Raw genomic sequence first — 15,077 nt, 5'->3', positions numbered from 1 at the left:
AAGATAATTCTTCAGTTAGGGAATTACTGAAAACGCCTTGCCTAATACAATTTGGTAAAACAACTGAGGCATCACTCATTAATTACCAATTACTACTTATGCCGTTACTAAATATAAATCTCTCCGAAAAATATGCTAGGAAACAACTCGTGAGTAATGATATTTTGGGTTATCAAGTGAACAACTATAGATACTGAAGTTTGGTTGTGTATATTTTCAATATAATGAGAATTGTCTTATTATTTTATCGCCTCTAGGAGCACTTGTGGCTCTTATAGAATTTTTTTGTTTTTTTTTTACAGCCGTAAATAAAGGTAACCTAAAATAGCCTTACAAGTAAGGCCATGAGCAGAAACATTAACGACCTAGGTAAATAGCTAAAAGATAAGCAATGAAAAGAAGAGCTTAAAGACTGAATGTCTTCAAAGATTCCTTGTGCTAGATGATGTGAGATTTCAATCCCTGCAAAATGACAAATAAGTGGGAGGCAATCCGAAGAAACTTCCAAGTGCCAGAATCCATTCCGCTTCGCCCACATAAGAACTTCCTTAATCCCGATAGCCTACGCCTCTAAAGCTGATTCGGCCTTGATCGCTTTGCTATTGGTAAAGAACCTGTTCCTCGACACAGTCAGAGCACCCCAGCCTATGCCAGCCAGAGTAACAGACTTCCATCCTGCATCCACCATCACACGATGACACGAATACACTCACATGAGTTCGCTTTCCCAATCATAAAAATTGGACTACTGTCCCGAATCCGAACCAGCCTTTCCTTTTGAGACTCCTGCTCGTTCAGAGTCTCACTATCCCCTGATTTAAGACCTAAAAGAGCTCCTATCAATGAATAAAAGATAACTATAGGAGAGGCAAAGCCGTAAGTCTCAAAAGAAGAAGTTTAAGTAGAAGTTGATATGGCTCTGATTATTGCTCTTGATGAGCGGTGTTTTACAAAATTGATTATTGCATATTGTCCCATGCGTTTAACTTGTGGGCTATGATATCTCATCTCATAGAATTACAACTTTTAAACAAAACAACGCTCCGATAAGATATCTTTTAAAATGTGTATGAATGTTCATTCACCTTTTCACGAACTTTAAGCTACACGAAAATCTTAGAGAAAATAGGCATTTATTTTTTAGATTTTTTAAAATTTGATTTGTTACTCTTTATTGTTGGCTCTTTTGGTAGGATGGGGTATTGGGTGGAGGAAGAGTAGTAAGAGGATAGAGGGGAGGATGAGGTAGAGGAGAAGAGTAACAGGGAGGGAAGTGGTGTAGGGGAGTAAAATAAATGAGGACACATAAGAGAATGAGGTGAGACATGGAAAGGGGTATGAATTGGAAAAGGGACGAAGAGGATAAGAATAGGGAAATAAAAATGGTTAAGGAGGCGGCAACATTAGAGAAAAAGAGGGAGGGAAAGAAAAGGACGAAGGAGAGAGGTAGAGGGCCGGGTGAGAGAGAGGAGGAAGACAAGTAATAGAAGGATTGAGAAGCGAACAAAGGAAGATACATATGATAGCGTAAAGGATGGATAAGGGAGAGGGGAAAGAGAGAAGAGGTATAGATTGTTGATTTGGGAATCCATCTTGTTCCTCCGAAGGGGTTCAACGGATGAAAACATTTCGTTAGGCATTAAGAAGAGAAGTATTTTAAAAGAAAGTGGGGGATGAGAGGAAATGGAAGATATATATGAGGACGAGGGGTAATAGGGAGAAAAAAGAGGGGGAGGAGGAGAATGAGGAGGAGAGGAAGAGGAAGAGGAAGAGGAAGAGGGGAAGAGGGGAAGAAGAGGAGGACAAGTAGTAAAAGGAGAAGAGGAAGGAGGAGAAATGCGGATGGGAGGAAGGAGAAAGGAATGGAGGTCGTTAAAGAGAACAAAAAGGGGAGAAAATGAGGTGGGGAGAGGGAAATAGAATAATGCGATCGATTAGCGAAAAAGGGAGAGAGAGATGGAGATGAAGATGGTTAGAGGAAGAGGAGTAGCAAGAGAAATGGGAGAAGGGTGAATAGTATGAGGGAAAATGGGAGAAGAGGAAGAGGAATGTTAGTAATAAAAAGTGAAGTACTTATAATGAAAATAAAAACATTATAAAATAAATTAGATTAATTTTTTTTTTTTACTAAATTTATCTTTCTTTCTTTTTATTGACAAACAATGATACCTCTTGTACTAATGTTAAGGACGCCTTTCGCGCACTTTGCTTTGAATTTTTTTTTCCTGAGATGTGACGAGGTAGCATGAGAATAAGCATTATTAAACGTGTTGTGTTTTCGTTTGTCAACGTTCATTTCGTCTTCTCATATTGTATGTTATTTAGGTTTGTTTGTTTAGAACAAAACTGTCAATGCCTTAATGGCGCTGTTCTTTAGCCATCTATTTTCTATCAATTGTTCATTAATTAGTTAGCATTAGACATAGTGTTAACTTGGGGTTCGACAAGTTGTATATTGGGAGATGGCAACATTGTTTCATTTAATAAAGTTCCTAGCGAGGCTTGACTTGGCCCATATTCTATCAACTGAGTTTTTTTCCATATTATACTCCTATAATTAGGTCGTCGGAATAATTATAGGACACATAATAAGGTTGCCTCAACGATTCGTCAAATTAACGCAAATGAATAGGTAGTATCCATTTCTATTTCGATGGCTCCTAATGAGGTCACCTCAATGATTCGCCAAATTGGGGCGCGGAGCAACAACTAGTTAAAATACATATGGATTGTCATTTTTTTATTTTGTTTTACCAATTAAACCTCTCAAAACTACTATCTAAGGGGAAAAAATGTGTAATCCAATAACTGTTGATTAGTTTAGCAATAACTACTATCTAAGCAATCTTATTGTTAATCAAATATGTTAGCATTAAAATTCATCTACAGTCCCCTTTACACAACAAAGGTTAAAATGTCTTTACGCATTTTATATTTAGACAATTATTTTAGAATTCGTGCAACGCACGGGCATCACACTAGTATTAAACACTTGTTAGGATTTTGTTGGGTCAACTCTGTATAGAATGTAGACGGAGTATTCATTGAAGCCAATATTAAATTGTCTGCATTAGAATTTACAAACCATATACAAGCAAATGGAGTTTGATCCGGATATTATATGGATTCGAAAAACAATAGTCTCCCCAATTTTCCGAACCATAACTGGAATCCTTGATTTGAGAATTCGGAAAATGCACGCGGTACCTCTGAGGTTTAATATTTTTCCGAAATACCCAATTTTTTTATCGGAGAAATTTTAAGAGGGCGTAACTCGTGTTTACGACTTCAGAAAGTGATAAGTTTTTTTTCAAATCGATCTCTTTCCGAGAACTACAATTTGGAAAAAAAATGTCGTATTTGGATCCTGTAGGTAGGAGATTTTGCCTGTCAAAGTTTTTTCGACCGAACAAACTTTGTGTGACCATATCTCTTGATCACGAATTTTATACTCGACATTTTTTTTCCAAGTCGTAGTTCTCAGAAAGATGGCCCATTTGGGAAAAAAAAAACACTTCACTTTCTAACCTCGTAAACACCGGTTATGGTCTCTTAAAATTTTCCTGATTAAAAAATTAGGTATTTCGGACAAAATGTCAAATATCAAGGACACCGCGTGCATTTTGCGTTGAGAATTTTGAAACGTTTGAGACTTGTAGGTAATTGGCCAAATCAATTAGGTCGAACCTTACATATTTGGCTACAATAGGATGAAATCCAGATCTGCCCTTAGAAGTAACACACTAACACTCATGACAGTTGCAAGTTATGATCTTATCTATAACAATTTATGCAGGCATATGCATATATACACATCGCATTGATATAAGATCGATAAACGAGGTGCAAACGTAAATGTAAAATAGGTTGGGATTGTAGCTGAGACACAAGACATATAAAATTTGAGATAAGAAGTTCTATGTAATAGAAAGGACATTCCTAACTTTTCTACGGTTGATGAAACAGGGGCACTTTAGCTTTAACCCAATCAGTGCAAAAAGGCTACACATACATGAGCTGTATGAAAATTTCATACACGGCCAATAAAATTGCGACACATGGCAAACTTGAGTTAACTTATTTGTGTTAATCTAGGGTTAGTATTGTAATTTTACATATGTGATTAATAGGTTAACTACATCTAGTTAACACTAATTATGGAATTCTTTTATTTGTTTTCATTTTCTTTAATTTCGTTTATTAGCATTTATATTTTTATTGTTTTTTTTTCATTTAATTTGTTATAAATGATTAAACAACCATTTTAATCAAAATCTGATTAAGTGCTGGAAAAAAAAATTGTCATCGATGAACCCTAATTTAATCCAATTAATCAAAAACCTAATTAAATTATATTAATCAAATTCATATTAATCAAATTTCTATTGAAAATGAGTAATGAAAATCGATTGAATCAATTAGTGTAAATCAATGAACCCTAATTTAATCTAATTAATCAAAAACCTAATTCAATTATATTAATCACATTCATCACCCTTATTCAAATAATGATAGTAGATCAATCAACTGATGAACGGTAAATTCACTTGGAAAACCCTAATTTAATACGATTGATATTGATAAACCCTAATTCAATAAATTATAATCGAACAATTGATAAAACCATATAAATCATAATCGAACAATTGATAAAACCCTAATTCAGTTAATCATAATAAAAATTGATAAAGTGATTGGGGTTTGATTCAATTAATCATAATAAAAATTGATAAAGTGATTGGGGTTCGATTCAATTAATCATAATAAAAATTGATAAAGTAATTGGGGTTCGAACACGGGTTGGTACCGGGGTAAGGGGAAAAAGTAAACCAAAAAAAAAATTTGTTGTTATTGGGGTTCGAACCCGGGTGGCACAGGCAGCACGATGGTGATTTCAAAGAGACTAGTTACCAACAAAGCAAGGGGTATCAGCACAACAATTAGGGCATTAAAATACATTATATTGTTTACGTAATGCTTGATAAAGAAGCCTGATATACTAATTTCGAAATTATGTAATTAGATGATCCGATTATTTGCTTTCTTAAAAAATATTATCTTAAATTCCTTATTTAGAGTCCATTATTATCTTAAATTCCTTTTGTAGAGTCCATTATTTTAGGAATGATTTTTGGAATCATATCTTTTCCATTTTAACAAATTCCCCACTTTATTTTAATATTGATTGTGTTCACACTTTATTTTATTTTATTTTATTCTTCATAATATCAGTTTTGTTTTTAAGGAAATAATTTTTATTTTATGCCAAAATCTTGACCGAGTACAATTTTTTTTTTGGAGGGAAAAGAAGGGCGGGAAAAAAAAGAGGGAAATATGGAGGAAAAATTGGATTAGCATTATTAGTTTTCATATAAATATGGAATTAAGTTCTAAACCTAACACACTCAAAACAAAACTGATCAAAGTCACAAATCTCATACAATTTTTTGTAGATTTCATTGCTATACAAATTCCCATGGCTAATCAAGCTATTGAGATTGCTAACCTAACTAGAGAGCTTGCCATTGAGCGAAAAATTCACACAACCGACACTATGGAAACACGTTTTTTTATTAGGGCAATGTTGGACTCGGTTGATCCTAAAGTCATAGAAAAATCTATGTCCCGTTCCCCTTACAATCTAAATAAGGTGTGGTATATCTATGAGAAAGAATTCAATGCAAAATATTCAAGGTCACTACCGGATGAACAATTCAAGTGGCATCAAGTGGGTGATTGTGAATACCTCCCGATGCCTATTACAGACTTTTCAATTGTTCGGGTTGAAGATGGAGATAACGTTGAAGTTCCTAGAACCCCTCCTCTTACGCGTCCACAATGTAGGTCTAGGGGACGTTATGCCCTACATGGAAATGTAATGAGGCGCATTAATTTCGGCAACGACAATTAGTATTCCAATTATTATTAAGTTTAGATTATTTTGTTAGGGTTTTGTATTTCAATTTCAGTATTAGGGTTTTGAATTTCAATTTCACGTTTTGCATTTTTGTTTTATTTTAGTTGTAATCTTTTTACTTTAATAATGAAATAATAATTTTGTTACTAATTTCTTGTGTTTATTCAATTATTGTATTTTATTTGTTAAAATTATAAATCACAACAACCGATTTGTGAATGGAAAAACTGACGGAAAAAAAAATAATAGTATGCAGAAATTTTGGCGTCTAACATGACCAAAAAAAAAAAAAATAGGTCTCTAATTGGTTCTTTAATTGAGTTGGTTCTGATTAGGAAGTTAATCTAAGTGTGACCAATTTTGTAAACTGTTGAGGCGACATAGCTCAAAGGACCAGACCTTGCAATCTGCAAATCGCGAGGAACATCAGTAGAAACAAAGCAAAGCTTCTCCTTAACATGATCAATAAGCAAAGTCTCATCCATAACATTAACAGTAAAAAAATTAATGTTCTTTTAAACGTAATTATAAGCTGATAAACCCTAAATTCATTAGCTGAACATTTAGGATATAATGAAATACAATTGGTGAATATATGTGCTGATACCCCTTGCTTAATTGGTTTCTAGTCTCTTTGCAAAAACTAGCTGTTATTGACAACCTGTGTTTGATTCCTAATAGCTACATTTTTTTTAATTGTAAATTTTGATTTTAATTAACTTAATTAAAATTGATTTAACACCATTGGTGGTAAATTCAAATATTTACGTTTTCAACTTGATAAAATTTAACCTAACTTTGATTTTTTGAAGTTAACACAATTGGCGCAAAAATTAATAAAAGTTATGACGTTTAGGGGTTAGGATTTCTATGTTTTTGGTTTCGAAGTTTAGGGGTTAGGAGTTAGGGTTTATAAATTTAGGGATTAGGGTTTCTAAGTTTAGGGGTTAGGGTTTCTAAATTTAGAGGTTAGGGTTTTTAAATTTAGGAGTTAGGCTTTCTTTGACCGATTATGGACATTTCATGTAAATAGTAATAAGCTAAGTTATATAGATCATATGTTATAAGTAAATCGATATTTTATGAAATTACGTACTAAGTTATGACGATTATAAGTTAAAAATGACATTTCATGTAAATAGTAATAAGCTAAGTTATATAGATCATATGTTATAGTAAATCGATATTTTATGAAATTACGTACTAATTTATGACGATTATAAGTTAAAAATGACATTTCATGTAAGTAGTAATAAGCTAAGTTATATAGATCATATGTTATAAGTAAATCGATATTTTATGAAATTACGTATTAAGTTATGACGATTATAAGTTAAAAATGACATTTCATGTAAACAGTAATAAGCTAAGTTATATATTATGAAAATACGAACTAAGTTATGCCAATCATAACTTAGGGGTTAGGGCTTCTAGGTTTTATAAATTTAGGGGTTAGGGTTTCTAAGTTTAGCGGTTAGGGTTTATAAATTTAGGGGTTAGGGTTTCTAAGTTTAGGGGTTAGGTTTTTATAAATTTAGGGGTTAGGGTTTCTAAGTTTAGCGGTTAGGGTTTCTAAGTTTAGGGGTTAGGGTTTATAAATTTAGGGATTAGGGTTTCTAAATTTAGGAGTTAGGGTTTCTTTGACCGATTATGGACATTTCATGTAAATAGTAATAAGCTAAGTTATAGATCATATGTTATAAGTAAATCGATATTTTATGAAATTACGTACTAAGTTATGACGATTATAAGTTAAAAATGAAATTTCATGTAAATAGGACTAAGCTAAGTTATATCTTATGAAATTACGTACTATACCGATCATAGATTAAACCGTAATTTTAGGAAAATATTTAGTAATTAAACAAAAATAATTTTTTAATATAAAAAATACCGTCCACTACCCACTTCACTTTATTTTTTTTAAAAAAAAATTGGAAACCCTATAAAACAACACCCAAACCGCCCTATTCTCTTTAAAACCGTCATCTTCTACCTACACCCAAATTTTATCATCTTCTTCCTCCTTTACAAGTTCCCTACCTCTGTAAAAATAAAAAAAAATTAAAAAAACCCCTCTATTAAACCCTAATCCAACTATGGTAATTGAAGTTGATGATGGAGGCCTAGATTGGTCGATTTACGCTCCTCCTAAAAGAGTAAATCGACCCCCTAGTACTAGTTTATGGTACTAGTTGATTATGGTACTAGTTTATGGAACTAGTTGCATGTGTAATTATCAGTTTAGGGTTGTTGTACTCGGTTGATTATGGTGGTAGTAGGCATATTTCGGTTTAGGGTTGTTGTACTCGGATGGTTTGTGTAATTTTCCGTCTCGTTTTCAATTGCATGTGTAATTATCAGTTTAGGGTTGTTGTACTCGGTTGATTATGGTGGTAATAGGCAGATTTCGGTTTAAGGTTGTTGTACTCGGTTGGTTTGTAATTTTCCGTCTCGTTTTCAATCGTATTTCAATGTAAATATTGTTTTCTTATAATGTCGTGTGGTTGTAGGCAGATTTGGTTAAATTTCGTGCAAAATTTCCAGTCGTGCAAATCAGGCAGATTTCCAGTCGTGCAAATTGTGTTAACTTTTATTAAATTTTGATCAATTTTATCAATTTGAATGAGAAGTGTGATCAATTTGCATGAGAAGTATGACAAGTGTTAATCATGGTTGACTATGGAGATGAAAATAATCATTAGGTCTCACATTTGTATTCAATTTTGTTAAATTTAGTTGAAGAGGATCACTATTTTTTCAGTACAATTTCGTTCAATAGCGCTTCGTCAGACGAATATTTAGAGTATGGCACGAATACACGAACTAGAAAAATAACGTTTTATACAAGAAACTGATATTGTATGTCACGAAATTAATAATACAACAAACTTTTAAAAAAGACGAATAAGTGAACTAGGTGTATCAAAATCAGGCATGAAACGAATTTGTATATATACCAAACCCATGGGAGAAACGTAATTATAGAAGCTCTCTCATGGAATTAATCAATAGCTGTAATCTACCGTCGTCGACAATAATTAATCAATAGCTGTAATCTTTGAGAAATCATGGCTTCCAGTTGCTGAGTAGCTGTACAACTCAGGGAAGCTCTCTCATGGAATTCCAAATAAGCATATGTGCACGTATGTAAGTATATCTATGCGGGTGTACACAAGTAGTTTAGAAATGCAGGCCAGTGGATTGTTTCTGCACTTAAGCATACTTAATATGTATTGATGAAAAAGACGAAATCGTCAACGATGACTTAATAATTGTTAGAACAGACGGTCTTAAAAATTGCTAAATATACGACATAAATAAAACAGAAAGTCTTATTAGATAATAATCAAACGACACTTAAATCAATAAAATTCACTAAGTGCTACGAACTGTGTTCGTATTGACCCTTCTTCACCGCGGCGTTGGTTGTGAAGGACCTGGATCGTCGATGTTTAAAGCCCTTCTTACTGTTTGTTGTCTAGGCCTTGAACCTCTACCTGAACCTCTTTTACCGACTGGATCTATTAAGGCCCCTTCTGTAGCAGGAGGTGCATTCCTAAGCATGTGGCGTTGGTTGTTCTCCTTCGTCTGTAATCTCTTACGACCCCACACCCTTGTTACATCGGAGCCTACTCCTATAGCGTTCAAAGTCTCAATGCCGACATGTGCCTCTAACGCCTTCACCACCTTCGCTGATTCGGCCTCATATAAGGCGTATGTCTCATCATCATGTAATGCCAACCTATATATGTAGTCATTCTTCATTGTGACCGCAAGAGATCGCTTAAGTAGTTCAGACTCACCAGAATTGTAGAACCCAACAAGAATGTGCTCGTAACCCCGAACCAAATCCTTTCGCCAGCGACTCAAAATGTACTTATCGGGAATATACTGAACTTTTTTCAGCTGTAGTATACGAATAATATGCCTGCATAATATTCCTTTAAATTCAAAAAGCTTATAAGTACAGGTAAACTCACCGAAGTCCAATTGAGACGTAACAACAAAAAAAAATTTCTCGTCGATTCGAAAACGGTGTTGTCACCTCATCCGTTACAGTAAACTTTGAGAAATTTCCAATGTACATATCACACTCCGCATTGGTGTGTATAAGACCTTGTACCTCATCCTTCACCAACCCGAACATGTCATTTGTGTAAACCCTTTGGAAGACTTCCTCAGCAATGATGGTTTTATTATACGGACTTGGTTTTTCGAGACAAGCATAGTTCAATTTTAATTCATGCTCGACCTTGGACCTTAGTGCATTTTGATAACTATCAAAAAATTTGAACAAAGTAGTTTCGACGTTGACATAATTCTTGAAAAATCTATTTGTCTGTTCACTTCTTTGCGTAGCTGACATGCCTGCACAAAAAATGTCCCTCTAATACAATGGCACCCACGAATGCCGTTTTTGAAAAGCCTCTATGACCCAATTATTTTTTTTAAGATCATATTTAGTGACAAAATAATGCCACGCCTCCTCAAAGTCATCGCTATCAGCACTGTCATCAACAATTTTCCTAAGATCAACATTAATTTCATTATACCTGAGATGTTTTCCCAAATTCTTTACCGCGTTCATCATCATGTGCCAAAGACACAAACGGTGACGAGTACTATTAAATACGTTCTTCACAGCTTTCTTCATCCCCTTGCATTGATCCGTTAGTATAACTGATGGAGCTCTACCCATACAATCTATCCATCTCCTAAACACCCAAGTAAAGCTCTCTGCATCTTCATGTGAAACCAAAGCGGCAGCAAGTAAAACAGTGCTACCGTGATGATTTACGCCAACAAATGGAGTAAACGGCATTATGTACCTGTAATTAAAACTAAAGTAATTTGAATGGAATAGAAGAAGTAATATACAATTTTTATCTATGCCTAGTGTATTGACACATGAGTTCAACATGGAAACCGAGAAGACAAATATTCCCTATACAACCGTCCATAGTCCAAGCCCACACACTCAACTATTCAACTCTTATTTTCACACTTTCACGTGTAACAATTTTAAACAAACTCCCTTATTTTCCAAAATAAATTCTCATTTGTGACGGTTGATATTCGTCACAAGTTTGTGATGGGTCAAGTAAAACCCACATAAATGGATAAGATAAATCATCTATGATTTAGTATTTACTTTAATTCTTGTCTTATCTATCCATGCGTGTGATATTGGACTCATCACAAGTTTGTGATGGATATACCCGTTACAAGAGAGATTTATTGATTTTCCAACTACGCGAATCTTTCCAAACAATCAAGACTTAAACTTTACCTGTTTCTAATCAAGTAACTGGAACTATTATATGCAGGAGGCAGACAAATTATCACAAGAACTTCACAGGTAATATCTAATTTCGTATTCCATCAAAGTGGATAGTTAACACCATATAAATGCTTCTTACTTCTCTAGACAAAAGAGAACAAAGCCATAAAACAATTACCAGAATTCGTTAACCAATATGACTTTCTAAGCTAGCTAACATTGGCATGTGACCAATCACACTTGCATTAACAATTCACTCAAATTCCTACAAAACTATCCCGTGCAAATGAAAATGAAAATGAAAATTGACACAACCTGTTAAAACAAGTAAAATAATTGACACAAATCTAAAATTACAGTCCCGTGCAAATGAAAATTTAGGCCACTAAACTTATTTGTCTATAGCTGAGATAAAACGAGTAAAATAATTGACACAAATTGCTTTACCTGTTAACACAAAATGTAGCGTCGTAAGAAAGCACATCCTCGAATACCTTTCCCATTCCTCTACAACGTCCATCGGCCCAAAACACGTTAAGTAGCTTGCCTTTGGCATCCTTCTCGATTGCATAGTAAAATTCGGGATCGACATCTTTAAGCTTAATAAATCGTTCTTCCAAAGCAGCTGCATCACCATTAATTCTACTACGTCTTCTTTCAAGATTAATCAAGTTCCGTATATCACGCTGATTAATGCATAAATTTTCATGCCCACAAGCTTCTCTAACTAAATTATTGAAGTTTTTAGCAATAGAAATACCGGCGGCGTCATTCAACAAGGCACGTCTTCTAAAATATAAGTCAAACATCCTGTAACTAACCATGTGACGAGTATTTTCAGGTTTTAATTCTTGATTGTGCTCCAACGAACAAGCATCGATGACGATAACATCATTTTGCAACGATGCTTCCACAACGAATTTGCATTTCTCAAAGTTTGGAATCTTTATAAACCCATTTTCTTTGCTCGGCTTTGCCCCCCTTACACAACATAACCTGATCCGCTTCATCATGTAGAAACGAGTCTGGTTTTTCCCCGTACCATTGCGCTTTACACCTCTTTCCTGGTACTTTTTCATTAGTTCACTAGTTCTAATAAAAATTTGAAAGGCGTTTTTATACGCATATAGGTAACAATACGCAGCAAACTCATCTTCATTCACAAACGCTATTCCTCTTGTAGGAGGATTAACTTCCATAGAATCAGCATTGCCTCCAATGTTTAACATATTACCTACCCTTTGCATCCATCCTCCTTTGACAATTGGAGGAGAATCGTCCAAATCATCGTCGTTATCGTTGACATCATCATCATTCACAATATTGAAAATATCAACGTCTTCACTACTTGAGTCATTGTCTTCACTACTTGAGTCATTGTCTTCACTACTTAAGTTAGGGTTTTCTTCTTCCCATGGTATATTCAAATCAATATCCATTTTACAGTAAGCTTTTTGTTTGTATTTTTTTTTTCTACGGTGGAATGAATTTGAATAACAATAGGATTGTTTTTAAATTATTTTTTTAGCTTTCACGATTAATAATGCTACTAAAAAATTAAAAAAGATCTTCCCCCAAAAATCTCTCAACAGTAAGATTGCATATTTTAAAAAATATTCCTCAAATCAACCTACAATAATTTTCTTTTCAATTAAGGAAAATTTAAAAATTGAATCCAAATTTTTAAATTAAGCAATTTATAATTGAGGTAGTTATTAAATAAGGCAGTTTTTAAATCATGGAAATGAATAATTTAAATACGGCAGTTTATAAATCATGGAAACAAATAATTTAAATAAGGAAATAACCGAATTTACAAATTGTGTCAATTATTTTAAGCTTCAAATTACAATATAATGAATTGTGTTCTTTGTTTTGACGTGCTGATACCCCTATCTTAGATGGTTATTAATCTCTTTGCCAACATTAATGCTCTGTTAACGACAACCCGTGTTCGAATCACCATAGCAATATTTCTTTCCTTTTTTTTTCGATTAGTTAATTAGGGTTACGAAACAATTTAGGGTTACCCCAAACAATTGTCTCTACATTTTGATTTCGTAAACATTTATTTCGATTAATCATTTATTTACATTTTCATTTAGATTCTCATAAAGGCAAACAATTGAATTGGGGAATCGATTAATCAATTTGGGTTAATTGAATTTTGACGATTTGAATTAGGGTTCATCAATTGATTGATCGATTTTTGACTAATTGAATTTGATTAGCATTGATTAATGAAATGAAATTAGGGTTTGATTTTCGCAAATTTAATCGAATTGATTAATCGAATTGAATGATCAATTTGATTATTTAAATTAGGGTTCATCAATTTGAATAATAAAAATGAATTAGGGTCTCATTAATCGAATTGGGATTAATCGATTGGGATGAATCTAAATCGATTTTCATTATTATGTGTTAATTGATTGTGATGAATAAAAACAATAAAATAAAAATTTCGTTTTGGATTTTTTTTAATATAAATTTGATAATCAAAATTATAAAATCTAAATAACAAATAAATAAAAACAATAAAATAAAAAATACTTAATTAAATGAAATTGAAGAAAGTCAAAAACAATTAAAAAAATTTCCAATTAAACTGTTAACTAATCTAGTTATCTTGTTAATCCAATATGATAATTTACTAATCTAACCTTACTCTAACCTATAGTAGTAAACCCTAGTTTGCCACATGGCGCAATACCATTGGTCGTGTATGAAAAATTTCATACACCTCGTGTATGTGTATCACCTTCCACGAAACAGGGGCACTTTAGCTTTAAACCAATCAGTGAAAAAAGGCTACACATACACGAGGTTTATGAAAAATTTATACACGGCCAATGAAATTGCGACACATGGCAAACTTGAGTTAACTTATTTGGGTTAATCTAGGGTTAGTATTGTAATTTCACATATGTGGTTAATAGGTTAACTACATCTAGTTAACACTAATTATGGAATTATTTTATTTGTTTTCATTTTCTTTAATTTCATTTATTAGCATTTATATTTTTATTGTTTTTTTTTTCATTTAATTTGTTATAAATGATTAAACAACCATTTTAATCAAAATCTGATTAAGTGTTGGAAAAAAAAATCTCATCGATGAACCCTAATTTAATCCAATTAATAAAAAACCTAATTCAATTATATTAATCAAATTCATATTAATCAAATTTCTATTGAAAATGAGTAATGAAAATCTATTGAATCAATTAGTGTAAATCAATGAACCCTAATTTAATCTGATTAATCAAAAACCTAATTCAATTATATTAATCAAATTCATCAACCTGATTCAAATAATGATAGTAGATCAATCAACTGATGAACGGTAAAATCACTTGGAAAACCCTAATTTAATACGATTAACAAAACATAATTCAATTCTATTAATGATATTGATAAACCCTAATTCAATAAATCATAATCGAACAATTGATAAAACCCTATAAATCATAATCGAACAATTGATAAAACCCTAATTCAGTTAATCATAATAAAAATTGATAAAGTGATTGGGGTTCGATTCAATTAATCATAATAAAATTGATAAAGTGATTGGGGTTCGATTCAATTAATCATAATAAAAATTGATAAAATGATTGGGGTTCGAACACGAGTTAGTACGGGGGTAAGGGGAAAAAGTAAACCAAAACAAAAAAAATTGTTGTTATTGGGGTTCGAACCCGGGTGGCACAGGCAGCACGATGGTGATTTCAAAGAGACTAGTTAACAACAAAGCAAGGGGTATCAGCACATCAATTAGGGCATCAAAATACATTATATTGTTTACGTAATGCTTGATAAAGAAGCCTAATATAATAACTTCGAAATTATGTAATTAGATGATCCGATTATCTG

At 32.9% G+C, this 15,077-nt stretch overlaps 1 protein-coding gene across 1 annotated transcript; it reads right to left on the bottom strand.

Moving 5' to 3' along the window:
* Window positions 1-562: 562 nt before the first annotated feature.
* Window positions 563-12,640, bottom strand: LOC141632178 (protein FAR1-RELATED SEQUENCE 8-like). The gene is made up of 6 exons (XM_074444748.1): window positions 11,649-12,640; window positions 10,315-10,749; window positions 9,955-10,197; window positions 9,358-9,848; window positions 750-836; window positions 563-675 (listed from the first exon to the last, which is right to left on the bottom strand). The coding sequence occupies exons 1-6, from the start codon at window positions 12,638-12,640 to the stop codon at window positions 563-565; spliced, it is 2,361 nt and encodes a 786-aa protein (XP_074300849.1).
* Window positions 12,641-15,077: the final 2,437 nt, after the last annotated feature.

Source organism: Silene latifolia, chromosome Y, assembly GCF_048544455.1.
Source record: "Silene latifolia isolate original U9 population chromosome Y, ASM4854445v1, whole genome shotgun sequence".
NCBI lineage: Eukaryota > Viridiplantae > Streptophyta > Magnoliopsida > Caryophyllales > Caryophyllaceae > Silene > Silene latifolia.
This window is presented reverse-complemented; position numbering and strand designations above follow the sequence as displayed.